The sequence below is a fragment of the Pavona decussata genome, unplaced genomic scaffold (assembly GCF_977016875.1).
Source record: "Pavona decussata unplaced genomic scaffold, jaPavDecu1.1 SCAFFOLD_3, whole genome shotgun sequence".
Classification (NCBI taxonomy): Eukaryota; Metazoa; Cnidaria; class Anthozoa; order Scleractinia; family Agariciidae; genus Pavona; species Pavona decussata.
The window spans coordinates 167,643-195,000 of record NW_028145427.1 but is presented as its reverse complement, the minus strand read 5'-3'; the positions used below and the strand labels follow the sequence as shown (position 1 = coordinate 195,000).

At 38.6% G+C, this 27,358-nt stretch overlaps 2 protein-coding genes, 1 long non-coding RNA gene and 1 pseudogene across 4 annotated transcripts in view; 1 reads left to right on the top strand and 3 right to left on the bottom strand.

Annotated features, from left to right (window-relative positions):
• The window catches only part of LOC146489735 (uncharacterized), a 213,204-nt gene that overhangs the window by 174,195 nt on the left and 11,651 nt on the right, over window positions 1–27,358 (top strand). The gene's annotated exons all lie outside the window — the stretch shown is intronic.
• Window positions 1,458–27,358, bottom strand: part of LOC146489731 (uncharacterized) — a 133,431-nt gene continuing 107,530 nt past the window's right edge. Inside the window, exon 3 of the transcript XR_014858995.1 lies at window positions 1,458–1,869. The gene's annotated coding sequence lies outside the window, so the exon portion shown is untranslated. The remainder of the gene's footprint in view (window positions 1,870–27,358) is intronic.
• On the bottom strand, window positions 2,154–27,268 carry LOC146489736 (uncharacterized). Its single transcript, XM_085103004.1, has 6 exons — window positions 27,022–27,268; window positions 26,226–26,872; window positions 23,193–23,306; window positions 16,124–16,286; window positions 4,039–5,039; window positions 2,154–2,910 (listed from the first exon to the last, which is right to left on the bottom strand). The coding sequence occupies exons 1-6, from the start codon at window positions 27,266–27,268 to the stop codon at window positions 2,719–2,721; spliced, it is 2,364 nt and encodes a 787-aa protein (XP_084959130.1). The 3' UTR covers window positions 2,154–2,718.
• LOC146489737 (uncharacterized) lies at window positions 8,916–14,285 on the bottom strand (annotated as a pseudogene). Its single transcript, XR_014863354.1, has 3 exons — window positions 13,995–14,285; window positions 13,417–13,555; window positions 8,916–11,713 (listed from the first exon to the last, which is right to left on the bottom strand). The product of XR_014863354.1 is annotated as an uncharacterized LOC146489737 (transcript).

Below are 27,358 nucleotides of genomic sequence, written 5' to 3'. Positions count from 1 at the left end.
AATTAAAACAAACAATACTGGTGGCATCTGAGTGAAAGTAATCGATCCTGGCCGCCGTTTTATTTCAGTTGCGCACAAGTCCTCACCAGGTGTCAATTCAATAAACCATTTACACTTGTAGATCTTGTAGTTTGGACCGTTGGTATGACATGCCCACACAAAATAGAAACTCAATGAAAAGCTCAAAACGAAATCAGTATCGTTACAGACAAATAATGTTTATTTGACTCCCTTCTTGAGTGAGTGTACAATAACATAGTCTCCCTCGCAGCTGTTCTCTGTCTCGTCACAGAACGGCTGCGAGGGAGACTAACAATAACAAGGCCAAGACTGTTAAGTACAAGTGTAAATGCTTCATTAAATTAGCCCAAAGACCACCAAGGATGAAACGAGGAACACTTCGGAAGACAAAATGGCTGGTGAGCAAGCTTATGGTAATCTCGTCCCCAGAGCCCGCGCGCGTTGTGGGTCAGCCGAGGCCACACGCCACGGGCTCTGGGATTAATGCTCTGGGCCAGGCATGCTCAGGGCATACATTCTACGTATATCGGAATAGTCCGATAACTAGAAACTCTGACAAACTCTAAAAGAGGTGTATTATAAAACATGGGTTATTAAAGAGATCAAAAAAAGTTCAAACATTCCGTTTCCCAAAGTAAACCAACATTTATCTACATCTAATCTTGAACTAACGTTTTGCTACAACTGTAAAATTGTTTGCTGTAAATATATGTAAATAGCTTTGATGTGTTCTTCTGAATTCTAATATCAAACAGCTATAGCAAATCTATTTAATCACATTTAACTCTATCTTTGTCTCCTTCAAAAAGATCTGGGCGTTGAATGCAGAATTTATGAAAATATGATTCCAACGACACAGAAAATGATGCAATTTATCGGTTCTTCTCAAACTCATAAATGGTTATTGAAGAAAAAACAAGAGATTCCCTACCGTGAAGGAGGTCATAAAATTTGGTGAACTTTTGCTTTGAATTTCTGCAAGAATCATTAATGGTTTGAGAAGCTTTATCAAACACTCGAAAGTCTTTCATCCGATTTCCATACACCCTGAACTTGGTTATTTTTTTAAAAAAAACCTCGGCTGCGCCTCGTTTTTCCAACTCACTTCTCGGTGTTTGGTATCAGTTACATAAAACGAGCGGACGCTGAATATGCACAGCCTTCCTGATTGGTGGCCAAGTGTGAACACAGCTACTGTGTGCTAAAAATGACGTTTTTCTCTTCACGTCATTTTAGGGATCACAACCTTACGAACTCTTCCAAAACAACGTTATATGGGGGCCACAAATTAAACCTCACATAAAAATGACACAACTATCAGCCTATCAGAATAAGTTTGAATACTGTTTGTCCTCAAAAGGTTAAATCGCAGCCGGATTAAACAACAGAAAACAAGCTAATTAGAAACTTGGATCGTTCTGATCACCGGCAGAGTATACTGCACCTGTACCCAGTTCAGTTTCATGCTTAGAATATTTCCACGGTCCTTTGAAAAGAGCCAATTGTTATCCAATAAGTATTTGTCACATTGGAGGAACCGTTCACAATGTCCTTGGCTTCCTTTTTCCAGTCTGGGAATTCCTAGTAGGACTGAACACTGAAGGAGCTTCACAATCGGTTGAGCACGCGCCTCCTCAGATTGTGTTGTCTGGATCTTGTCCTATCTTTCTACCTTTCTCTTTCTTTGTTTTGTTGTTGGTGTTTCTTCTAGGTAAATTAATTTAGTCTAGCTCAGTCAGTTGCATTGAATACAATTTGTTTTGAAATGTCGTATCAGACAGACATCAACTGACGAATCGAATTCACGATAACAGTAAGTAGGTACGTAAATAAGAAAGAAAGTATAAACTAAGTAACTGGCCAGCTGATTGTAGCTAATAGCCAGCCAGCTGGCTAAGAAACAAGTAGGCAAGCAAGTAAACATTTTAGTCTTAAAAACAAGGTGACCAGAAAAACCTAAGTAATTTTCATCTAGGCCCTAATAAACAGAGAAGAAAAAAGTTAAATCGAAAATAAAAAAATATATAGAAAAAAAGAAACAGGTTCACCGATTATAAAACTCACAAACTTAAAATATCAGAATATTCCTAGAAAAAACTACCTATACGAACTACATAAACTGCTAAACGCTACCTCACCTTTTTATTGGTTTGGGTACGACTACAACTTGTTTTGAAATGTCCTAAATCTAAAACCACTGCAGAATAATACTACAAAATAGAAATACGGTCATTGATAACAATAACCAGTACCTAACGTGAATTAAACTGCTAACAACTATTTACAAAACATATTTCCCCAGGAGCCATAATCAGGGATCCTGATTTCTCCTTAAAACTATTTACACGAGCTTCATTAATTACTAAAAGCTACCAAAAAAAAAAGCTATTCCACCTCCATCTTGTCAGCTTTAGTCTACCACATTATTTTTAAAACATTTGCCTACAATTGCTTTTGAATGTCCTAAATCTGTATCAGATAAACATTCTGTGACTTACAAGAAAACTTCTGAAAAATAATTAAAAATACTACAGATATCCATAGCCTATAAAAATTGCTACCTAAAAGCCACTGTTTTTACATAAGTAAGGAACTACTAAAAACTATCGAATATTTTTTCTATTAACTATTCGCCAAAAAAAATTAGAAACAATTATTAAAGAGACTTACAGGTCATTTGATATGTAAATATAATGTTTACTGCTCCAGTTCCTCAATAACCTCTTCCATATTTGGTCTCTGCGCTGGATCTGTCTGGAGGCACCCTCGGATCAGGCCTCTAAGCACACGGTTCGTCACAAGCAGAACTTGCTCTTCACGCCTTTCAGGATCTGGCATTTCCCGGATGCACATTTCGCAGAGAAGGACGCCGAAGCTGTAAACATCAACCTATAAAAACAAAGAAAAATCTTACTTATTAGTTATGAGTATAGCACAGCTGTGGTCAATTTGTAAAAAAACAAAATGAGCTTTTACCTCACGCTCGCATCGTCTTTGCAGCGAAAGAAAGTAAAAGCGTTGTGAAGTGAAAATCACGAGGCTTTCAAATCTCCCGGGAGAGACTAATACCGAGGGCCTCGGGAAGGCCAATGAAGAAAAATAACTCACTAATGCTCAGGGAGGATTGATAGTGATGGAATAGGCCATTTCCGAGTAAAGTTGAGTCTCACTGCGAAAGCGAAGCCAATTGCAAAGATTTTCATGTCAAAATTAGTTTGTTTGCATATGAATGAAAACTAGTTTTCATGAAAAAACTATACACAAAGCCTCGCTTTCACAATAAGGTTCAAAGCATCTCGAAAGTCAGTGGCCTATTAACTGACATTATCACTCGGTGGAAAAATGAATTAACGTTGTGCTCTTCTCTGTTTAGCAGACACTGGCCTGAAATTTTAATATATTACAGACAAACGAAGTATAGGCGATTTGAAGCTTGACGATTGATATCTGTCAACGTTTAAGCTAATGAATTTTAAAAAATTAAAGCAAAATTTTAAAAATCTCCGACCCGGTTTTAGAGGTCAATGCCTGCTACAGATCTTGCAAGCACGGATTGCTCGTAAAGTTTACTGTAATGACTATACGTCAAGTAATTCACGTTGAAAAGCCACGGTCAATTTGCACTTAAGGTCGTGTAGTGGGTATAGAATTTGGTTTATCCAAGAAATTTGCTTTCACGCTTTTCTACGTTTGGGTAGTTTACTATAAAACTGAGCGCTTACATGGGCCTTTAGGCGAAACGGGGTCAAAAAGGTTTACATGAGCGTAACCTTAAATAACGATACTTTTGTAAGATTTGGCCTAATCAGTGACCATATATCATGAGCCTGTGGCTCGGGGGACTGGGAGACCAACCCCTGTGTATTTGACATTAAATAAATTATCTTATCTTATCTATCTTATCTTATCGGATTAAAACAATCTTGGAACACTGCAACCATTCTCCAATAACATTCAAGAGTCTTGAAATAATGCTTGAAATTGCAGTGCATATTTAAATGAATAAATACCACTAACCATGGCTGTTTGACTTGAAGAAAGTGCTTCTGGCGCGCTGTAAATAATAGCTCCGGGAGCCACTGTCATGGTCTGCTGCACAAACTTAGCGGTGCCGTAATCTGACACTTTGCCTCTCCACTGGGCACCTTGTCGCCATAGCAACACATTAGCACTGCTGACATCACGGTGAATAATAGGAGAGGGCCTCTTTTGGTGAAGGTAGTTCAGTGCTCGGGCTACATCCAGAGAAATGACAGTGATTTCTGTTTCAGAGAGTTCACGCTGCCCTAACAACGCTCGTAAACTTGTTTCCATGAGCTCGGTGACAAACAAAGGGCTTCCCTCATCATTTGTTGCTCCAATGAATTGCAATAAGCAAGGATGGCGGCATCTTGAAGCAATGTTCATTTCTCTCTCAAACAAACGTCTGTTATGGGGAGAAAGAATCAGCTCATGTATCTGTTTCACAGCTATACTACAGCCGCAATACGTTCCCTCGTAAACACTTCCCCAGCCTCCCTTACCTAGGCACCTGTCTGTCACTTGAATTTGATTGCGAGAAATGACCCAGTCACATGTTTCTTGTTGACGCTGTTGACTCAATGTTTGCTGAGCTGCTGTAAGACTCAACTCCAGTTCATTCGTCTCCTGTTCTTTTACCCTCAGCTGTCTCTCTAAGGTGGAAACGCGTTGCTGTATGTTAGCCATTTCTTCATCTTTTTCTCTAATTTGCCCTTCAGAGTTTGCCAGCCGCTCCTCCATCTCTGCTCGTTCTCTTTGTGAGTTTTCTTGTTGTTGTTCCTTTTCTCTCAGCTGCTGAAGTAAATTGGCTTCTCTCCAGTCTCTTCCTCGCAACTGTTCTTGGCAATCTTCCAATTCTCTTTGTATGCGATCTCTTTGTCCTTCTGTCTGTCTTAGCGTTCGAATCAAGTTAGCTTCACGTTCTCCTTTTTCTCGTAATTGTTCTTGTAAAGAATGCTGCACTTGTTGTCTTTCCTCACCGTGGCTTGCTAAGGTTTCTGAAGAATTGAAAAATATAACCATGAGATTTTTATCGCAGTTAAGTGAGTAATTTACTTCTTTGTCAGAAGTTAGTCTGGCGTTGATCCCTTAAAATTCAATTGTTGTAACCGCAAAATTGCCCCTATTACCCGGACGTAAAGTATAAAGAATATTAGCTTCGTCTTGTAATAATCGAAATTGGCTCATTAAAAAAAGCTACAGTCAATTTTTAGATCGAACAGCTCATGAAAATTTGGAAGTTTTACTCTTAGACTAAAGTTGCTGAACTATCATTTAAGCCATCAGACATTTACATCTTTAGGAATTTACCTGAGAACACAATAGAAAAATCAATAATTACGTAAATTATGATCATCTGGGTGAGTATAGTCCTGAGAAGGACTGTTTGAGGTGACTTTGACTGACGTTTCGACAACCTGAGCGGAAGTCATCTTCAGAGTCAAGTGAATTGTGGAATGTCAGTAGGTGGTATACATGTCTCTGGTTGTTACATACCTACCTACCTACCTACCTACCTACCTACCTACCTACCTACCTACATACATACATATATACATACAACAACAACAACACTTTATTAAAAATAGACGGTTACAAGGTGCTTATATACCTACCCGCAAATAGCGGAAGCTAGTCGAGGCGGGTAGGTATGTTTATACTAAACTAAATACAAATACATTTGGTGTTTACAACTGAATTGACTAAAATAAACGTTAAATAAGTAGTAACCAAACAAGTAACGCAAAAAAGGGATTCGCTAGCTGATAGAAATTAAAGGATTGTTACATATTCAGAAGCTTTTCATTGTTTCAAGAATTGAAGAAGGTGTAAGGTAAGCATTTTCTTTTCTATAGTTTATTGTGTTCAACGAAGTCGAGATGTTATTGGTCGTTTGTCAGTAAGCCGTGATGTTATTGGCTGTGAAGACTGTAAAAAAGTGATTGGTGCGTTTTGATCCGTCTTTTGTTAGGCAAAAAGTCCGTGGGTCTATTGTAAGTAAAATGTCTATTGTGTATCTGTTTCGTTGTTGTTGTCAATAAGTCGTTCGTATGGTGTAGGTAGTTGTAGGCAACGGTTGAGTGACGTTTGTTCTAAGTTAGTAAACCAGCTCTCCAGAGTGAGTCGTTGATAGTAATTTGTACTGTAGGTAATGCACTTGGCAGAGTCCCAGTCGATTGTGTGGTTCGTTTGTAAATGGTGCTCTGCAATGTGATTGTTGATATTATCATTTCTAGTTGCTCGTTTGTGTACAGTCAGTTGTGCGTTTAAATTTCTGCCGGTCTCACCAATATAAGTGACCTGGCAGTCGCAGCATTTGATCTTGTAAACTGCTCCCTGTCTGCGGTTCGGTTTGTCTTTGTCCTTTTCTTTCGTAAGTAGTTGTCGTAAAGTGGTCATAGGTTTGTGAGCTACAAGGATGTTGTAGAGTTGTAGAATCCATGCGATAGTCTCAGAAGTGCCCCTTACGTAAGGTATAGTCACAGTAGTTACGGGAGTCGCGTGGTTGTTTGTGACGTTAGGTTCAGGGTTCTTGTAAGTGTTACGTCTAACAAAGCCCTTGTTATAGTTGTTCTTGTTGAAAACGTTGTCTAAGTAGTTGTTTTTGTCTGCGAGACTGTCAGGTGAGTCACAAACCAGTTGCGCTCGCCTTGTTAAGGTCTGTATGGTCGTTGCTTTGTGAGAGGTTAGGGTTGTAGGATGACTGGTCCAGTAGTCTGTCAGTATGTGTTGGTTTCCTGTAAACCGTAGTGCTTAGTTTGTTGTCGTTGTTGTTACGGATAACTAAGCAGTCCAGAAAAGGTATTTTACCATTTTCTTCGATCTCCTTATTAAACCACCTACTGACGTTCCACAATTCACTTGACTCTGAAGATGACCTCCGCTCAGGTTGTCGAAACGTCGGTCAAAGTCACCACAAACAGTCCTTCTCCGGACTACACTCACCCGGATGATCATAATTTACGTACTTATGACATGACTCCTGGGTTCAACCATTTACAGTAGAACAATCATGCAATATTGTGGGTCCTTGAATAAAGAAAACAAACCAAAACAAGAGAGAAAGGAAAAATCCTTGTACTTGTCACCTAACCCATGCTGTGATTCTGACAATAAAACAAACACACTTCACCCTGGCTCTTAAACGTACTAGTCCTCAGACAAAAAGACATAATGGACATTATAATTTTTGTATTTCAATGAGGAAATTTTCTAATCTGATACAGGTACATAAGATGTTGAATTACCTCTGTCAGTGTGTTGCTGGAAACCTGAATGGATTTCTTTTTTAATACGGCAGTGTTGTAGGACGAGTTTAAGAGCCACTTTAAATTTTTAAAACTTTGCAAAACATTGTACCTGAACATCTTTATCATAGCTCGCCTCCGTAATAAAAATGGGGTCCCCGAGCTCGTGTTTTTTAGTGGTAACTACCTTAAGCTAAAACAAGGGAGGTTTTTTTAAACAGGTTATAATGTTGATATGGTAAGTAAACCTATTATGTCACGAAAATGATCACAACTTGTCCACCAATCATTTGGAATTTGTTTGTTACCATGTCATAGTTTTATCAACTGATAAAGAGTAGTAGTACTAACCCATCAAAGTATGAGTACTGCAAACTGGTGCTAGCTATCTGACAGACCTGAAAACGATTTTGGAAGACAGAAAACGAAGCATTTCTCTGAAATCTTTTTGTTGCTTTTGCACAACTTCTTTTTGGTACTTTATTGACAAACTAGTGGTTAAGTTATACAGAACTCTTTCTACATTAGTGCATCTATGCGGTGACGACTTGGGTTTCTAACTCATCTTTTAGGCTCCAAAGGTCGTACCAAACCATTATACCTTCCTGGCTTGGTAAATATTATTTACTTTACCTTTACCATTTAAAATTGTAATATATTCACATTCATTCAAAACGCACCCTATGACTTATGCAAATTGAGATATGGGAGGAAAAAATTTGCATAAAACATAGAGTGTATAAATGCAGGGATGATAGACGTTGTTGAAGGAAGGGGGGAGGGGGGAGGGTGGGAAAAACCAATCGGCGAAACACCAAAGAGCCCGAGTGGAAATGAGAGAGGACGAGTTTACAACGAGAGAACGCTTATAAATAATCTAAGATAACCCCCAAGGGAATAGCCTGAGAGGGCGAGGAGTGTGCCATGCGAATTTAGCCAAGCAGCCAGGAATGCTTAAAATATGTTCGTGCCTTATGAATGAATGAGAATAGTTAAGGTGGCTTACTACAGTTTTCAGAAGATAAAATAAGATATCATTCCATTGCGAAGGAAACAGCAAGGAGGAACTTTTTTTGGTGTTGTTTGTTACTACAACAGTGAGAAAAGATGATTTTCATCTCAAAACGATTTTGACAAGCTCTAAAACACCAAAAATAGCAGGCCGATTTCTCGGAGAAGGACTGGAAACTAGATGTTTTGGGCGTTTCCACCTCCAAAACTAGCCGCACGACCCTAGCTCAAAATTTCAGGATTTGAAGAGTAGCCATGAATAAACATTTCTGCAAAAGAAAACAAAAATCCGTAAGACAGAATTTTCACCACAGAGGAAAATGCCGTAATTTAGCCATATTTTAAATTAATAAAAATCTGTCTTACAGATTGCTACAAAAAACTGCCTGAGGTTAATACTTGGTGGGTTTTGCCAGTTCTCAAAATTTGGGCATGGGTTGTACGACTACTTTTTGAGAATTTGGCGCCTGAAAGTCTCTTTTTGCGACCTCAATGAAAGTTGTATCGCGCATGCGCTAATTTCGGGGAAAACCCGCACGCGCAATAGCAGTGAAATCACCGCGAGCTCTTCAGAGGACGAGAATGATCATGTGAAACCAAGCAAGTGAACTTTGCGAGAGCTGACTTTGGGTTTGTTTTATGGAGCCCAGCAAGCGATTGAAACAGCAGCTACCTCACATTTTACAGTCAATTCATTTAACGTTTCTCAGGAATCGTTTTGTTTATAATTATGTGGAGCACTGCTCGAGGGATCTTCTGTCGCGTCGCGCAGTTCGAAACACCCCGGAAAATACACTGGAAAATAACATGGCGGAATACCTCATCTGATTTGCACATTTTATCCACTCACCTTGACATCATGGATGGGATTTCAGATAGTTTACTATCTTTTGCAACGTGATTGCACATTTTGTTCCTCGTGGTGATTTCCCTTTCGAAGAAGAAGGCGGATTTGACAACAGCGCGGCAACTCCATGTGCTCCGTGTGACGCGTGCAGATTCCTCAATGCATCCAGTGTCAACCCACTGTCAGCGAGCTTTTTCGCGAGGGATTTCTTGATTACGGAGTTGTCAGTTTCGTCGTATAACTTGTTGTGGAAGGTGAGAAGTCGCCCGTGGGCGTTGTCAAGATAGTTGACGTCAATTTCAGCAGTGGAAAAATTCAACGTTTGGCTATTGTTAACAATGTTTTCTGCCGTAAGGGCAAGGTTGGATTCGAAGAGGATTTTTCGAGGTGCAGTGACATCGGCCAAACCTTCATGCGCATTTTTCAAATTCGCTTTGAAATAGGCATTTGTGAACATCCCGAAGATTTTCCTTGGGCACTCTGCCGTCTGCGTGGCGGAGCTGTCGGTTTTTGATTACATGCCTCACCAGTGGTTGACTGTCTGAGAAAAACAAGTCGAGTTCTTGAAACTGTGCGCGGACATGATCTTCACTGTTATTTATGCTTCGTATCAGCAATGGTGTGTCGAAGGCATTTGCATTATGTCCAATAATGACAGTCTTCACTGTTTTCTGATTTGGCACAATGGTGGATTTCAGGAAGTCAGCAAAACCTAATAAGCACTGCGATAAAGATTCTGTGGGTAGCTGGATGCCATTTCTGTACAGGATTCGTCCATTCCCAAATGAGGTTATATAAAATTTGTTAACTCTGCTTGCATGCACATTGATATTATCTTTCGGCAAGACAAATTTTGTAAACGATTGACCAGTATTGTGGCATATTGCTGCCAGTTCCACAAGTTCAGCTTTTTTCCCACCGCAATTAGTTTCAGTATCGAATAGGATAAAATTGTATTCAGAATTCGCATCGAATTGTTGAAATTTCTTTATTGGCCTGTGGCAATGTGGAGGTACTTGCTTTTCAATGTCACAAAGTTCAGTTTTTGAAATTGTAGATGCATTAGTGACATCGTTTTCTAAAGTTAAAGCGCTTCCAGACTGGTACACAATTCCCTCTCTTGCTTCTGACATGCCGTTCTTGTTTGATCGAATTTTGGCCAATTGTCGCCTTCTTTTCTTAAATGCTGGGCATTGTTTTCGATTTTTGTCTTGCTTCCTTTCATAGTCCATTCTTGAGACTTGCTGGGTCATTGTACATCCAGGTGTAATATCCACTACCTCCAAAGTTTTCACAAGGTACTGGTTGCCCATATTTGTTTGTGCTACTGCACAGGCAACCCGCTGGTCAGCACTTTCACTGCCTCCATAGAAGCGAATTTTGGGGTTCTTAGAACCAATGGTACCATTGAGGCTTTCATTACATTGGGAAGATGCATTCTGTGCAATTGTTTTGATGACATTGTCACTGGTGTAAATTGCAAACACTTCGTCCAATGCCTTCTTCAGGTTCTCCCCCATAAGGTCCTTCCCATAAGGTAAGTCCTTATGTTTGTATGATTTAGTATCCCTTTTATAACCACACCACTCTTTGCAATTGTCATGGTCACCAAATGCATGGGGAACAATGAGCAAGATTGACTGCTTCAAACCATTCTCATTGCCTGCATTTTGAGCAATCGCATAGCTGAAGCATTTACCATAGTATTCAATCACTTTGTTAGACAGGACTGACTCGCCAGGAGGGAACGATTTTCCAGATTTAAGTTTGTACAAGTGATTCACTAATGTACGTTTAGAATGGACTGTGTCTGACCATTTTTCTACTTCGTAGTTAACCTCTTCGCGAATTCAGGATATTGTTGAACAGTCATCATCCCCAATGAAAACAGAATATTTCGCTGGGCTGTCACTCTCAATAGAAGAAACTCGTTTGAACAGGTCGACAGCACTTGAAGGTTCCATTGACTTAGAGGATTTGTTATGGTTTAGTCTGCAGTCATGGGGATTAGGATCATGACCATCTTTTTTTGCTGATGAACACGTTCTGCTAAATTTGTTTCTTGTTGTGTAATCAAGTGCTTTTCCTGTAATTGAACCCATTACCGCACCATGGCCCGTTCGAGAATTGTGGGCTCTCCCTCGCTTTGACCACCCCATATCATAAGACACTGAAAGTGGCAAGAGACCATCACTATCAGCTTCAACACCTTTTTCCTTAGCCATTTGAGATTCCTTTAAGGGCATTTCCTTGCACAATTTTTTTGCCACACATTCAGCGGCTTCTCCAATCTCTGTTTCTCTTTTTTTGTATGTGCTCCTTGTTAAACTTGGAATATTGAGTGATGTTAGTATGGAATTCACATGGGAAAAGCCAATTCCATAGTCGATTGAAGCCAAGGCAAATCTTGTGTTGGCATCGTATGCTTTTGGCCCCCGTGTTCCTGTTCTGTGTTGTTCGTTTGTAGATACATTGTTTAATTGCTGACAGATATTACACCTTATAGAAAGACGACTAGCAAGTCCAAACTTTTGCTCATGCACTACATTTCCCAGTGACAGTGGCCCTGTAAATAATGTTAATGTAATCACTATTAATTAATTGTATTTGTTAATTGTCTTTAATTGACTTCTCGTCCTTTGCTGCTTTTATTTTATCCATTTGACATCATTTGATGTTACTCTTAGAACAGTTTCTTTCAAACTGAATTCAACACACATGTATATCAAAGTATATTTTTGTGATACGCAAAGGGACAAGAATTTCCTTTAGGGAATAACACAGTCTGAAATGGACAATTTACATACAAATTTTGTTTAAAGGGGCTATGTCACCAAGATTTACCAATTTGTTGTGGAAGGGGCACTGGAATTATTACTAATTACCCTTAGTCTTTCCCAGACTAAGGGTCATCTTTTATGTATAGCTTTAGTGCAGTGGTATAGTGACTTTTAACAAGGCTGAACCATTATTTTTAGGGTTCTATTGGTAAAAATTGAATCGTTTTTCATAATGTTGCTAAAAATAGCTGACATGGTCCCTTTGATTGGAACAATATTGCTGCTTATATCCAGCTTGTTTGCAGTCACATGCAGGTGGATGAAATTTTTAAACAGTTTTTATTGTTATGGCTGGTAGTGCATGCGGGCAAGATGATACAAATCCTGTGCTCTAACTGGCTACCAGCGCAGGAATAAAAACTTGGCCAATATCCCGCTATCTTGACTTCTTGCTTAGCCAATAACCCATATATATTGCAGTTATTTTTGTTTTGTTTTTTTTGTGACACTGAATTAACAGCTGTTACTTGGATATAAAGTGTACATAAATTATCTATACAGAGGAGGGTGGGGGGGGGGGGGAGTTGCTCAGCTATATTAGAGATAGGGTGTGGATTTTTTGGTCTTAGAATTTTTCAAGCAAATTTTCTTGGGGGTTAAAAATTGTATTAATTTCATTTACATTAATCTTAAACAGCATTCAATTGACAAGAAGAATAACTTTAATTTTAGCCTAATGAATTTTTGGCAGTATACAAAGTTGGCTAATTTGCACCTCTTTATCACTAATATATTTGAATCTCACCTCCCCCCCCCCCCCAACATACACACACTGCATTGAGATATGCCTTTGATGTTTATGCTGATTAACAGGAGACTAAAAACATTGTGTCTGGAGCATGTATATTTAATTAAAGACCTCTTGAACATTTAGGCATCTTCTATAGCGAACAGTTCAAAATTGGTCAATGAACAATTGTGACAGTGAACTTTCCGAGATGTAGACATAGTACCCCTCGGGGGTGAATCCAGGATTCTTCTTAGGAGGGGGTACACCACCATTTTTTGGCAGAATACTAGTTATATCAGAAAGCCGCAGGTCATCTCTGGGGTGGGGTGGGGTGCACCTCCTGCACCACTCCCCTAGATTCACCCCTATACCCAGAAACAGGTGTAGAGGGATGCCCACTTTGAAGGGAGTTTGGTTACAGACAAACACCGTACTATGGAGTTTGTTCTGACAGAGTTCACTGTGAATATTTGGGGAGGGGGGGGGGGTCATTGCTGTAATTCTCAATAAACTTCTGCACATCCGTTGTGTTTATGCCTGTTTGTGTTCGTTGTTGTTTTTTCTGTTGAAAAATATTTATTATGCAATGTTGAAAAGTACTTAACTATATCTCCAACTAAGAACTACCCTGTCAACAGTCTCCTTCCCTCTTTACTTAAATATGGAGAACTTTTAGAGTAGTGTTATTTTCGTGAATACCTTTTCCACAATGTTGGCATTTTTGGAGATCCCGTTGGACCTTTGAAATGTCTATAATCCTGTACCCTTCCAAGGACAAGTTTGCATCTGCCGGCTCATGATCAGTGGTCTTGCTGTTCATGCTTCTTGCTGTACAGCACTTGGACAATAAATATTAATTAAGTATTATTATATTTTTCTCGGAAAGGAGAACAAAATGAGACACGTTATGGTTGTTTATTACTGCTTTCAAAGTGCAGATTCTAGAAATGATTCTGTAAACATATTTTTACAGGGTTCATTTCTCATTGAAGCTAAGCTGTTCGCGAATTCATTTATGGGCAGCCGGGTTGATGTACCTTTTTTCTAGCAAAGAAGAGAAGTGACGTTTGGAGATATTTTTTGCCAATGTTTACCGGGACGCAGTCCGGGGATGCGACAAAGTCGCAGCAAAACCGCTCGCAGTGCGAATATAAAAAATGCAAGTTGCGGTAAACCCGCTCGCGAGGCGAATAAACATTGGAGCCGGTTTTACGATTTCAGGGAAAACGTGACTAGTTTTACCCGTTATACGCCGTAAAAATTCTTTTGGAACTCACCTGGCTATCTCCAGCGTCTTCGTGGCAAAGTCGTTTGACTGGAGGCTCGTTTTCTCTGCTCAGACGCATGTTACTCATACGAGCAGCTATTTTACGCTTTCTTTGGAGGCGGAGATCGGTTATCGATGATGAACTACCTTCGTCCTTTCCAGCTGCATGAACTACGCTTTTGTACGTTGAAAACCAGCCATATACTAAAGCTGTGCCCGCAAAACTTAGCCAAACTAAAGGAGATGGTCGTACTTTCTGGTCGTGCCGACTTTCTTCATTGGCTTCACGTGACGGTGACATTGTGATAAAGCGGGTCACGCTAGCACGATAAACTTCGTTCACGGGGCAAAACAATCTTTTTCGAAAGCCTAGACTCCAACGTCTGTTAAAGGGAAGCCCGGTTATGACTCTTCGGGCAGGGGAACAACCGTTTACAAGCAATTTACTAAAGGGCAAACCAACCTGAAAATTTTTTTTCGCGGCCGCCATGTTTGTTTTGGGGTTTACCTTGAGAGCACGCGTGATTTGTACTCGCGCGGGGCTTAGGACTGCATATTAATATGCTTATAATACTTCAAGGGGCACCAAAGCAGAAAAATGTAGCTAAATACTTTAAATAACATTTCTTGTGTGCAGGACTTTCAAATAAGCTTCTTGTGTTACCTAGCTAGGGCACTAGTTGTACTCTTCGTATCCTTTAGTCGAATATTTGAAGGAAATGACGAAAAAAGAATCAGTTATCATCCAAATTTCCGAGTTGCTGGCTGCCCTTATTTCATACTCAATACGACATTTTCCCCTCTGAAAACAATTTTAGAAATCAATTTTTCCATCTTACGGAAGTTCAAGTAAACTTCGTATTTTAAAAAACTCTAGATCTTCTTTACAGTGAATCTAAGTTAAAGTGACTAACTCCTTCCAGACAGATTTTCAATGAAATGATTTGATGGGTGTCCTGTGCTTCCCGCACTACAAATGGAGGACATTGGGAAAGTGGACCAGGCTACATTGTACACACAGAGATGGCCCAGATACCTAAACACAAGATTTTTTTCTAAGTACTGCACGGCTCTAATGACTTTAATATTAACGATTACTTTTTATCAATAAAGTAAAAGTTGTTTTCGTTCAGAACGTTTTTCATAAACACTTGTTTTCAAAAAAGCTGAAGACAATTTAGAGGTAGCCAACATTTTACAAAAATAATTGAGTAAATATAATGAATGAATAATACTTTCCAAACTTTTTTTTATAATACTTTGAGTAATTTATGTAATCTATGTCTGGCACAAATTAATATGAAATACAAGCATTTAACGAGGCTGTATTTAAAGTTGAATTCCTGTAGGAGAATTTATCTGATGTGTCATGTCACGATTCACTGATTTCTCGCTGTTGTCAAGTTTCTTTGTTGTACTTCTGGTGGTAGACTTAACAGAGGGAAACTGTTTTTATAAATGAACTTTAAAGAGGGGTTTACCTAATAAGCTCGCATGACGACTTAACGATTTCGCAGGTTCTCCATCCCTTTAAATTTTTTCCTGGACCTTTTTGCCTTTCTCAGACGTCCTCTATTTTTAGCTTCATTTATTTATGCGAAGGCTTAGCTATGTCTAGTCTTCATCTGGGAATTTGGCAGACATGTTTTAATTGAGGTACATCTAAGCCAAAACATGTCTTTTAGTATTGAGAAAACTTACGTAAATGTCTGAATAGCTCAAACATTTTGAAACAAGACCACTCGTATACGCTACAAAAATTGAAGGGGCCGCTGGAAAAACAGTGCAAGTGTCGATCCAAATTTCCCAAAATATGCTCTACTTTGGCCTACAGACTCAAGCTACCAACTTTTGTTTAGCTTTAAACAGCAAAGAAAAGAAATCATTTCAAGCATCACTTCAGTTGGTGCAGTTTTGAGGCGTACAGTAACTCATAACTTTATTGGATATATTTAAGCCCTTAAATCATAACGTGAACTAACGGAACTACGTTTCTACAACAACAACCAGTCCATGTACCAGATTATAGCGAATTTTGAAAAACTTGGATTTCAAGGCCAAATTGTCAATTGTGCCATTATAATTATATAATAATATACAGCTGTACCTGCACTACAATTAAAAAATTTACAACTATACCTTTTCCGGGGTGAAAACTGTAGTCGTTGTTTGGTGAGTTGGAAGTGAATCGCGAATCTTGTCGGCAGTGTTGCAGTAGGGTAAAGAAACCTCTTTCCACAGGGCACGTGAAGTATCTCATGCCATTAAATGTTCCGTCTGAACAGGTAGGCCGGTCCTCCTCCTACAAGATGATCAAAATGAATTTTTACAATCTGCTATTTTTTCAGCTGTAGTACATATTAGTTCACTGTATTATGATCAAATGACAAGCAATAAAGAGACTGTTAGTAGCTATTAACATCGTCACTTCAGGGTTGTCGTCAAGTCTTTAATATGATTAGCTGGCTGCGCAAAGAAAGCTAGCAAAAAACTACAGAAAGTTTGGCGCTTTATAGCTGTTGTATTTAAAGCATTTTCACATTCCAAGTTGCCATCCATTTTCATTGTTATTGCTGTAGTACCCAGCTGCTGGTTCCAAATGGCAGCCTTGTCATTTTGCTATGTTCTCCTTGTTTTAGTTATAAAACACGGAGATTCCTGTTTAATTTTTTGTTGTCATAATTACTCTTCTTTCAGGAGTGCTTTTTATTCTCTTTTTGACTACATGCAGCATACACTGAAGTGGAGCATTCTAACCGGAACCCTGATTGATACAAATTATAATTTAGGGCTACTAAAATCAATTACCTAACAAATCTAATGAAAAAATAGCACATTATTTACCACAATGTTAAGTGGATACAACTCCCAATTTCATGTGTTTTCCTTTCTTATTTACTTTCTTTCAACCCACTGGCCTCAGGAAAACAAAGTGAGATTTTGAAACAGGAAAGCTGAGATCAGAGGACATCAAAACACTGCAGTATCACCAATGGGAAACATCATCGATAACCAATACATTTTTAGTGATTTTCCACTTAAACTGACATCTTCTGATCATTTAGCACTGACTTAAAAAAATAACAATGAGAATTAGGCAATTTACGATCAGGATTTGGGTAATTACAGTCGGAAGTTGTCATGCTGATCACACAAGGACAATTTGCTATCCTCCTACAATAAACTTTAGATGTCCTGTTGCACATGCAAGCTCACCAATGACACACTTTAAGAGCGGCTGCCTGTAAGAATCGAGAACGGCAGTTCAGCGACCACCTGGTCGAATTTCTGATATTTCGTCTGAAGATACCCTTGGATTAACTATTTTCGAAAATCATATTTTAAAGTTCCAAGATATTTTATTTTTAGAGAAAGTTGCAGGAGTTTGAAATGCAGCCTAAGTGTGGTCACGGGCCGATGAAAACCGCGAAAATTTAGGTCTTAAGACGAAGCCCTGTTCACGGTGTGAAATAACCCAATGAACTTGAAACTTTACAAAAACCCAAACCAACCATCTCACAAGAAAATGAGTACAATAAACATTCCAAACTCGCTGGCTGCTTTCTAAAGGATGCAGGTTTGTGTACGTTACTCAAAATGGCCTTGAAACTAATGCTTATATTCCAAGTTTCAAGCTCTGATTCAAACTCTTTCCCACTCAGGGAAGATCGAATACACTCTGGTTTTTTTATAAGAACCTTTTTTATAAGAACATCGAGGCTGAGATTAACCAAAATTTTAAGAACATATTAAGAACATTCCTCAGGCTGAGAATCGATTAAGAACGTTTTTATTTTGCTAATCTGTATATAAAATCAAGGTAACAAATGTAAATTAACGAAAATACTTAAGGGCATGTTTTGTATAACATTGACAATGGTGACACACATCTCGGTTTATCATAATCAGCAGTTCTTGATACCATATCTCAGCAGGTAATGCACTTTGATAGGTTTCCTGGTCACGTCCGCATTGATTTACTGAAATACATGTAGTGTATACCATGTAATTTAAGAACATCTTAAGAACGTTTTCAGCCTCAAATCGCAAAAGAATATAAGAACGTTCAGCCTCAGCTCCAAAATAAAACGTTCTTATAAAAAAGAGAGTGTATGCGTGCGATACTTGCGGCTCACAATTCACGTCACGAATTATGAGATCAAAACCGATTCACAAATATTTGACATCTGGAGCCCGTGAATGTTTCCAAACATCACATATTGGGCCCTAAGACTAATCAGACTGATTGAAGACAGCCATTCAATGTTTTTCGATCCCAGATTTCTTTCCAGTATTCTGCTCTAAGAAAATATATTTATTCCGGTCAATAGGCCTTATCACGGTTTTCGACGCCATCTTGACGGGTAGGCAAACAGGCTTGAAATAACATCGTTTGTATGGAAATCCGATGTCAGATAATTTTCATAAAACATCGCTTCTGAAAAATTCATGAATTGGAAACTTTTGGCACTAGGAAAAGGATTTTAAGAACAAAATTGGAGGGATGTAGCTGTGACAGAAAGCGTCCAGTCGTGTTTTGAACTTTCCGTACATTTCCCTGTATTTTTTCCCGCAAACTATTTTTAGTAGCAGCTCACGGCTGGTTCGCTATACAGACAAATGTATGGAAAGTTCAAAACACGACTGGACGCTTTCTGTCACAGCTACATCCCTCCAATTTTGTCCTTAAAATCCTTTTCCTAGCGCCAAACGTTTCCAATTCATGAATTTTTCAGAAGCGATGTTTTATGAAAATTATTTGACATCGGATTTCCATACAAACACTGTTATTTCAAGCCTGTTTGCCTACCCGTCAAAATGGCGTCGAAAACCGTGATAAGGCCCATTAGCCTACGAAAGATGCAATTGCAACAAATTTGCATACCATTTCGATGTAGCAGGCAAAAGCACTGGTAAATCAAAATTTACAGCTCCTTTATCTTCTCAAATGAAATGAGTCGATCAGTAAAATCGAGAAAAACGTGTGACTGTTCCTGCCGTGTTATTTAGAGCGGTCGTTTTAGCAGCGACGGCTCAAATTAATATGCCAGTGTTACAAAACAACTGTAACTCGATCCGCTTCACTTAGCTGATCTAGCTGACGCAAACGTGATCCTGGCTAGGCAATTCCAGCATGGAATCCTGCGCGTACAGGGCGCCTTTAGAAAAGTTCTGCTTGTGGGCCAAGCTACGACTACCCTGATGGAGACCTTGTCCAGCTTAAAGAATGTTCAAGAGATGTGAGAGCCCATCTCGCCAGGTTTGGTTTTTTCCGCGAAAAAATTGACGTTCAAGTATTAGTGTCATTTGTTTTTAACTTACAGTAATGCAGATCCTGGGACGTCGGTTTTTTTCGCGAAAAAATCTGTCCATAACAACCATCCCCACAATTAAAAATATAAAATGTGTATATTTGAGGGCATAGTAGTGAATTCCCCACCGACCACCAACCCGACCTCCCTTCCCCACTCCCCCTCCTCCCTGGCGATAAGCGTCAATAATATTAATTGCGGTTAATGTTTACTTTGCTAAACCGTTTGGGTATTCTCGCTATTCCTGCCAGTTTCTTTCAATTCCCGAGAAGATGGGAATCTTGCCAGCTTTGGTCTGTCTGGTGATGCCCACGAAAACAAGGAAACTAACTTATTCCTAGCGCGAGCGGGTGAGGGCCGTATTTTCCCTATTCGTTTTCTTATTTCAGATTTCATGTTATCATTTTTTACAAGGGTGTGCCAATTCCTATCTTCTCGGGAATTGAAAGAAACTGGCAGGAACAGCGAAAAAACCCAAACGGTTTAGGAAGGTAAACAATAACCACAATATCATTGACGCTTATTGCTGGGGAGGGGGGGGGGGGGGTTATGGATAGATTTTTTTCGCGAAAAAATCGACGTTCGAGGATCTGCATTACTGTAAGTTAAAAAAATGATCAGAGCTTGAAACTTGGAACAAATAAAGTTCTTTTCTTCGTCTTTCGAGAGATGAGATTTAATTTACAGAAAATTACATACCAGAAACACTTTTATTTTAATGAAAATAGGCATTAGTTTCAAGGCCATTTTGAGTTGCGTACACAAACCTGCATCCTTTTTCATGGTGATCCACTCTTTATTTTGCCTAACATCCTTTACATCGTGCATTATAAGGTTTTCACAAAACTCATTTATTTTAAGAGGCAAGGAGATCATAAGGAAGCTCTGTTGAGCTTTTGTAAAGATCCCCCGTAATTAGTTATTACACAGTAGTGGGCGTCAAAAAATGGATGGAATACTTATCATTGAATTAACAAGATTGTCCAAGCTTATATCTTATTGCTATTTATGATACCAACTTGAGATAATTGGTTTTCAATATACAATTTCAGTGATTTTTTAAAAGTTCTATATGATTTTGATTCCTTCAGAACAGCCGGTAAGCTGTTCCATACGACTGCTCCTCTGTACTTAAGAGAAAATTTACCATAATTTGTCCGTTTACAAGTAATGTGTATATTTGATGCTGATCGTGTATTGCACGTATGAATTTTGTCATTTGTTGTGAAATAGTCTTTGTAGAACATTGGTAAGCTATCATGAAAATACGAGTACATGAATAGAGCTGTAAAAAATAAGTTCAGTTGATATATATTTAATAACTTAAGTGAAGTGAAAATTGGTCCGGTTTCTTTTCTGTATTTAGAGAAGGTCATTAGTCTTACTATTTTCTTTTGTATTATATAATATAAATACGTTTGAGTCTAGTTGGATATGTATTTGTCCATACCGTATTACAGTATATCAGATATGGATAAATCATAGTGTAATATATGTTTTGTAAAGTTTTCAGGGGTAAGTAATGTCTGGCCTTAGCAATTATTCCAGTTAATTTTGATATTTGCATGATTTATGTGGTATTTCCAAGACAGTTCTTCATTAATGAACAAGCGTGAAAATTTTGTACATTTTACTTGTTCAATTTGTTGTCCATCAATCGTAATTGACATTCGCTGAGAAAAAGTCCTACTTTTTGTTTTAAAAATCATAAAATGAGTTTTATTGACATTAAGTAATAATTTGGTTGTTGGTAGCCAAGTTGTATTTTTTTTTTTGAGTTCTTGATTCATGGTATTGTATAGAGTGTAAGTGTCCTGATGACTCAAAAGTAAATTTGTGTCATCTGCAAATAAAATGAAAGATAACAAACGAGAGCATTTACATATGTCATTCATGTATATAAGGAACAAGAAGAGGCCCTAAAACTGACCCTTGTGAAACACCACAATTGATTTCTAAGCTATCTGATCTTGATGAGTTGTATTTAACTACTTGTATTCTGTTTGATAAGTAATTCTAAACCAGTCTAATGCGACCCCTCTTATTCCAGAATGTTCCAATTTATGTAACAGTATGTTGTGATTTACAGTGTCAAAAGCTTTAGATAATCTAAAAATACCCCAATAATATATTCTTTGTTGTCTACTGCGCGTGTAACTTTTGTCACTTGTTCCATAATTGCTAAGTTTGTCGATTGTTTTTCCCGAAATCCATATTGACTATCAAATAGTAACTTGTGTTGTTTAAAATTTTGAAATGCTATTGTACATTATTTTTCTAGAATCTTTGAAAAGCATGGAAGGACTTATATTGGTCGATAGATGGAGAAAAGTTCTTTGTCATTTGCTTTGAATATTGGAGTTACTAACGCTATTTTAAGTTCAGTAGGAATGATACCAGTGAGGAAGGATTGATTGTAAATGTGTGTTAGTGGTTTAAGTATGTGTTTCGATATTTTTCGCATATGACTTTTGGTGACATTTCATCATAACCACAAGATTTACCATCTTTTAACTTATTGAGCTCTACTTCTTTCTCTGTGACTAGATCCAAAAACAGAGTAAATATTACTATTAGTTAGATATGAAGTAAATTGCACTGTATTTTTTGGGATTTTACTTGCTAGATTTGGTCCAACATTAACAAAATATTTATTAAATTTATTCGCTTTTTCGGCTGGATCAGAAATTGATTCGTTCTCATTATTTTTAAAATGAGAACTTGTTTCTGATTTGTGTTTGTTTTTATTAATTATTTCCTTTATTAACTTCCAAAAGAGTTTAAGATTTCCTTTAAGGCTATTGAGTTTCTCACAATACTACTTTTTCTTAGCAGCTTTCTTAATTTTATTGAATTTGTTTCGGCAACTTTTATAGTTTGTTTCATTTGTTTTATTAGGATTTTTGATAGAAAGAATTTTTGATTTTTCTTTTTTAGAAAGCAGCCAGCGAGTTTGGAATGTTTATTGTATTAATTATCTTGTGAGATGGTTGGTTTAGGTTTGTGTAGAGTTTCAAGTTTATTGGGTTATTTCACACCGTGAACGGGGCTTCGTCCTTAGATCTAAATTTTCGCGGTTTTCATCGGCCTATGACTGCACCTAGGCCACTTTTTAAACTCTTGCAACTTTCTCTAAAAACAAAATATCTTGAACTTTAAAATATAATTTTCGAAAATGTTTAATCCAAGGGTATCTTCAGACGAAATATCAGAAATTCGACCAAGTGGTCGCTGAAATGCAGTCCTCAATTCTTACAGGCAGCCGCTCTCAAGACTCAAGAAGTGCAATCAAATGAAGACTCTAAAGACTTACAAAGATGACTGAAGTTTGCGCCCTAAGTGGTACCTATTTAAAATTTTAACTTTCTCCTGAATTTTGGAAAAGGTGGCCGATGAAAACTTGAGCACTCTTTGTGAAACGAGACCGAATCACAGATTTTATGGCCCCGAGAAGCTTTAGAATGATGCAAAAGAGAGAAGAAAGGAGAAATAAGAGGGAGGAGCAGGAAAAAGACTATATTCATCTCGGAAGTTTGGAAACTACTCGCACCACACTGTCCAAGAAGCATGACTTAAGCGGGCCGGTTTTCAAAAATTCAGGTAGATACATAATATCGAAAATAAACAGATAAAACATTTTCATCAATCCTTCAAAAATGTTTTTAAAGATGCCATGTACAGGCTGCATATGCATGTACGTTTTACCAAAGATAAAAAACGTACCACAATTATTCCAGAATCTATCAATATTTTGTGGCTTTAAAAACTCTTGCGATGAGAACAAAGGCCAGTAAAAGATAGAAGAAACAACAAATGTCTATATAGAGCCCCACCCTCCCCCCCCCCCCCCCCAACAGAGGTATTTGAAAAAGACATTTAGAAACAATCGGTCTTACCAATTCCAGGCCTGCAACCGACTTATCCTTCACTTGTGGAAGTTTTCCAATCCACCTAATAACACCATACAGGGGAAGACCTTCTGCCATTGGAACCTCTACCATAGAACCCACCTAAAAGTCATGCAGAACATCAACAGCTGTTTGACCCTCTGCACCTGAACACATTAAAAAGTTGTTAACTTGTAAATATAGCAATATGAACTTCCCACTCCAGAAACAACATGCACCCTGGGAGACTGGTACGAGTGAGGGATTATCGGATCGTTTGGGTAAACAGATGGATGCCAATGATTAAGTGCACATTTCGGCAGTCAGCCGTATGGGTAAAAGTGTTAACAAGAGATACGTTACCCCGAGAAAATGCCGACAAATGTAGTTTTTGGTTGGTGTAATGTCCATCCATTTACCCAAACAATCCCACAATCCCTCACTTGTACCAGACCCCTTACAGTTTCCAGAGTGAAGAATAAGAAAAGAATATTTCAGAACATGTGAATCTCTGTTTGTTTGTTGTTGTTGTTTTTTTTGTTTTTTAATTGAAAATTACTCCACGAGATTATCTTTTACGATGATGTCTACTTAACGTTTATTCATAATAATTATAATCTAATAATAACTACTCATATAGCGCTTATCCAGTCCTGTTCTAAGCGCTTTACAAAGATAAAAAGAATTTACATCTGTTTAAAATAATTCGTAAAAAGATGAGTCTTAAGTTTACGTTAAAAAAGATTTAAATTGTCACAAGAACGGATGTCAACAGTTAATTTGTTCCAGAGTTCTGGGGCCAAAACAGCAAAAGCCCTGGAGCCATACGACTTGAGATTAAAGTTGACAGGACACAGGCGAAATGCGTAAGACGACCGGACCGTTCTTGAAGTTAAATAGCGGCGTATCATGTCTTGTACGTAAATGAGGTACTGTTGTTGAAGAGCTTTGTGGGTGAGCAGAATTGTTTTGAATTTAATTCGCTCGCAAACTGGAAGCCAGTGGAGGTAGAATAAAATAGGGGTTATGTGGTCATACTTGTGAGGGCTTGTAATCAGTCGAGCCGCGGTATTCTGTACTGATTCAAGCTTTTTAATAACATATTTCGGAACATTGTGTAGAAGAGAGTTACAATGATCCAACTTGGAGGTTATAAAAGCGTGGACTAGAGTCTCAGTGGTTTTAGTGGATAGCAATTTTCTTATACCTTAGATGTTTCGAAAATGATAAAAGGCAGATTTACAAACAGAATTAACATGAGGGAGCATCGACATAGTACTATCAAATACGACACCAATGTTTCTGGAACATGGAGACTGCTAAATTGTATCAGATCCAAAACGAAGAGGAGGTAGAGACTGTTGATGGCTATACTTTGAATAGAGGTAAAGAAGTTCGGTTTTGTCTTTGTTTAGTTTCAGCTTGTTTAAGGACATCCACTGATCAAGGTCGGATAAGCATTTCTCAATTTTAGCGATGCTGTTGGTTAGTTCCAGATCGTCATTAGTAGAAAAGGAAATGTACAACTGAGTATCATCAGCGTCGAAATGAAATTGCATGTCGTGGAGACGTAGAATGTCGGCAAGTGGGGTAGTGTAAAGAAGGTAGAGGATGGGCCCAAGAACGGAACCTAGCGGTACTCTACATTTGAGCTCACGAGACTGTGACTTCATCCCGTCAATTAAGACAACTTGTGTGCGATTAGTAAGGTAGGAGCGGAGCCAATCGAGTGCAGTGCCACATATAGAGAATTTAGAATTCAATCTTTTGAGCAATATTTCCACGGGGGGCCCACACAAACTGTGTGACCGTTTGTATTTTGAATTTATAGAGGAAATGTATGGGAATGTTGAAAATCCTCATATTACAGTACTAGATTGCGATAAATATTCTCATTTAACATCACTTATATATACTTACTTAATATTCTCATTTAACCCTAAATGTTGTGTGTTGTCGTTCTTGAGGTTGAAGACGGCGATTTTAGCGATTGGAAGGGTTCGGCGTTGGACGTTCACTCGAGTGTAATAGACGTTCACTCGAGTGAACGTTCAACGCCGAACCCTTCAAATCGCTAAAATAACCATCTTCAACCTCAAGAACAACAACACACAACATTTAAGGTTAAAATACGTTTATTTTGATGTTAAATGATAATATTTATCGCAATCCAGTACGATAATACGAGGATTTTCAACATTCCCATACATTTCCTCTATAAATTCAAAATACAAACGGTCACACAGTTTGTGTGGGCTCCCTGTAATATTTCGTAATCAACAGCGTCAAATGCAGCGGAGAGATTAAGTAGCAGGAGCATGACACAGTGGCGATTACCAATAGCACGCAAAATATCATTGTGAACGCGAACGAGGCATTTTCGCAGCTGTGAAAAAGTTTGTAGGCTGATTGTAGCGGCTCTGTGAGTTGGTTAAAATCAAGGCAAGCTTGAAGACGCACAGCGACAACCTTCTCAATAACTTTTGAGATAACCTGGAGGTTCGAGATAGGCCTAAAATTACTAAGAACTTCATGATCCAGATTTGGTTTCTTTAGTAGAGGTGTTAAAACAGCGTTTTTAAGAGACGAGGGCAAATGACCGGATTCCAGCGACAAGTTTGCAATCCTACAAATAGATAGTAATAGCAAGTCAAAGCGTTCTTTCAGTAACGTGGCAGGTAAAGGGTCCAGACAGCATGATTCCTGCACAACAGAGCGAGCAATTTTCGATAGTTCGGAATTCGAGGTGGGTGAAAAATTGCTAAGCTCACAATCAATGGTGGAAATGTCCAAGGAGGAAAAGAATTCAGGAATTTCTGGAGGAGTAGGTATACTTCTGATACGGGTTATTTAATTTTCAAAAAAGGTGACAAATGTATCAATGAGATCCTCAGCCGAGGAGCTGGTTGGGAAGCTTTTCTCTGCTTTCCTGAGGAGAAGACGGATAATGGAACGAAACAGGGCTTTGCTGTCTTTGCCAGCCTCCAAAATAAAATTAGAGTAGTAACCCATTTTTGACTCGAAAATGGTATTCCGAATAACAGTGCGTTGATTTGCATAGGGTCGATAGTCTGACTCAAGTTTGGAGCGTCGCCAGCGCCTTTCAAGCTTGTGGCAGGTTGATTTCTGTTTTCTGATTTCCTCACTGTACCATGGAGCAGTAGGTCGTAAAGTGATGATCTTTGTGCGCAGAGGTGCATGTTTATCCAGGATTGAAGATAGAACCGAGTCGTACTGATCGCAGAGATCCGTAATTTCATGCGACGGTGAGTTGTATAAGGCAGAGGAACGAATATCACACTGTAGATTGTCTGGATTAATGGTGCGCAGTTTATGTGATGTGAGGGTGAGATTAGCCTTAGGTGGTCTCTTGATAGCCAAGTTGCAGTGAACAGCGAAGTGATCAGAGATAACCGGGTCATTGACTGACAAATTTAAGACGGTCGCTTTGCCGGATCTGGTGATTATAAGGTCCAGGACGTTGTTGTTTTTATGCGTGGGGGTGCAGACATTTGAAACTTCCAGATTGAAACAGTTTAAGAGGTCAAGAAACTTATTAGCGGTATTGTCAGATGGATCGTTGACATGGGAATTGAAATCACCAGCAAAGAGAAGATAGCCAGGAGAAGACACTAGCCTTTCCAGCAGCGAGGAAAAATCATCAAAAAAGCAACGTGTGTAAGACCGTTCTTGGCAGAAATTGGAGGATGGTAAATAATGATAATACGTGTAATGGACGCGGAGGAGTGAAGCAGCAGTTCCTTAAATTCAAACGATTTACACGGATCCGATTTAATTTGCTCCATTTTTTTATTTTTCCTGTAAAGTAGACCAACACCTCCACCATTTCCATCAGGTCTTGGTGTATGAACAAAAGCGTATCCGGTGGGACTGATGTTGCGAATAATGTAGTCGGAGCAGTCATCTGGCTTAAGCCAGGTTTCTGTTAAAGCAAGAATGTCGATCTTTTTGTCTACCACAAAGTCTTTAATTTGCAGTGTTTTGTTGTTGATGGATCTTGCATTTAGAAGGCAAAAATTCAGCGAATCTGCAGATGAAGAGCTCAACGGATGTCGCTTGATCATCACCAAGTTATTTAAATTAGCTCCAGCAGTTAATTTAACAATTGAAGGTTTTCGAACTTTCCATAGCGGAATAATTCTGTGAAAACCACA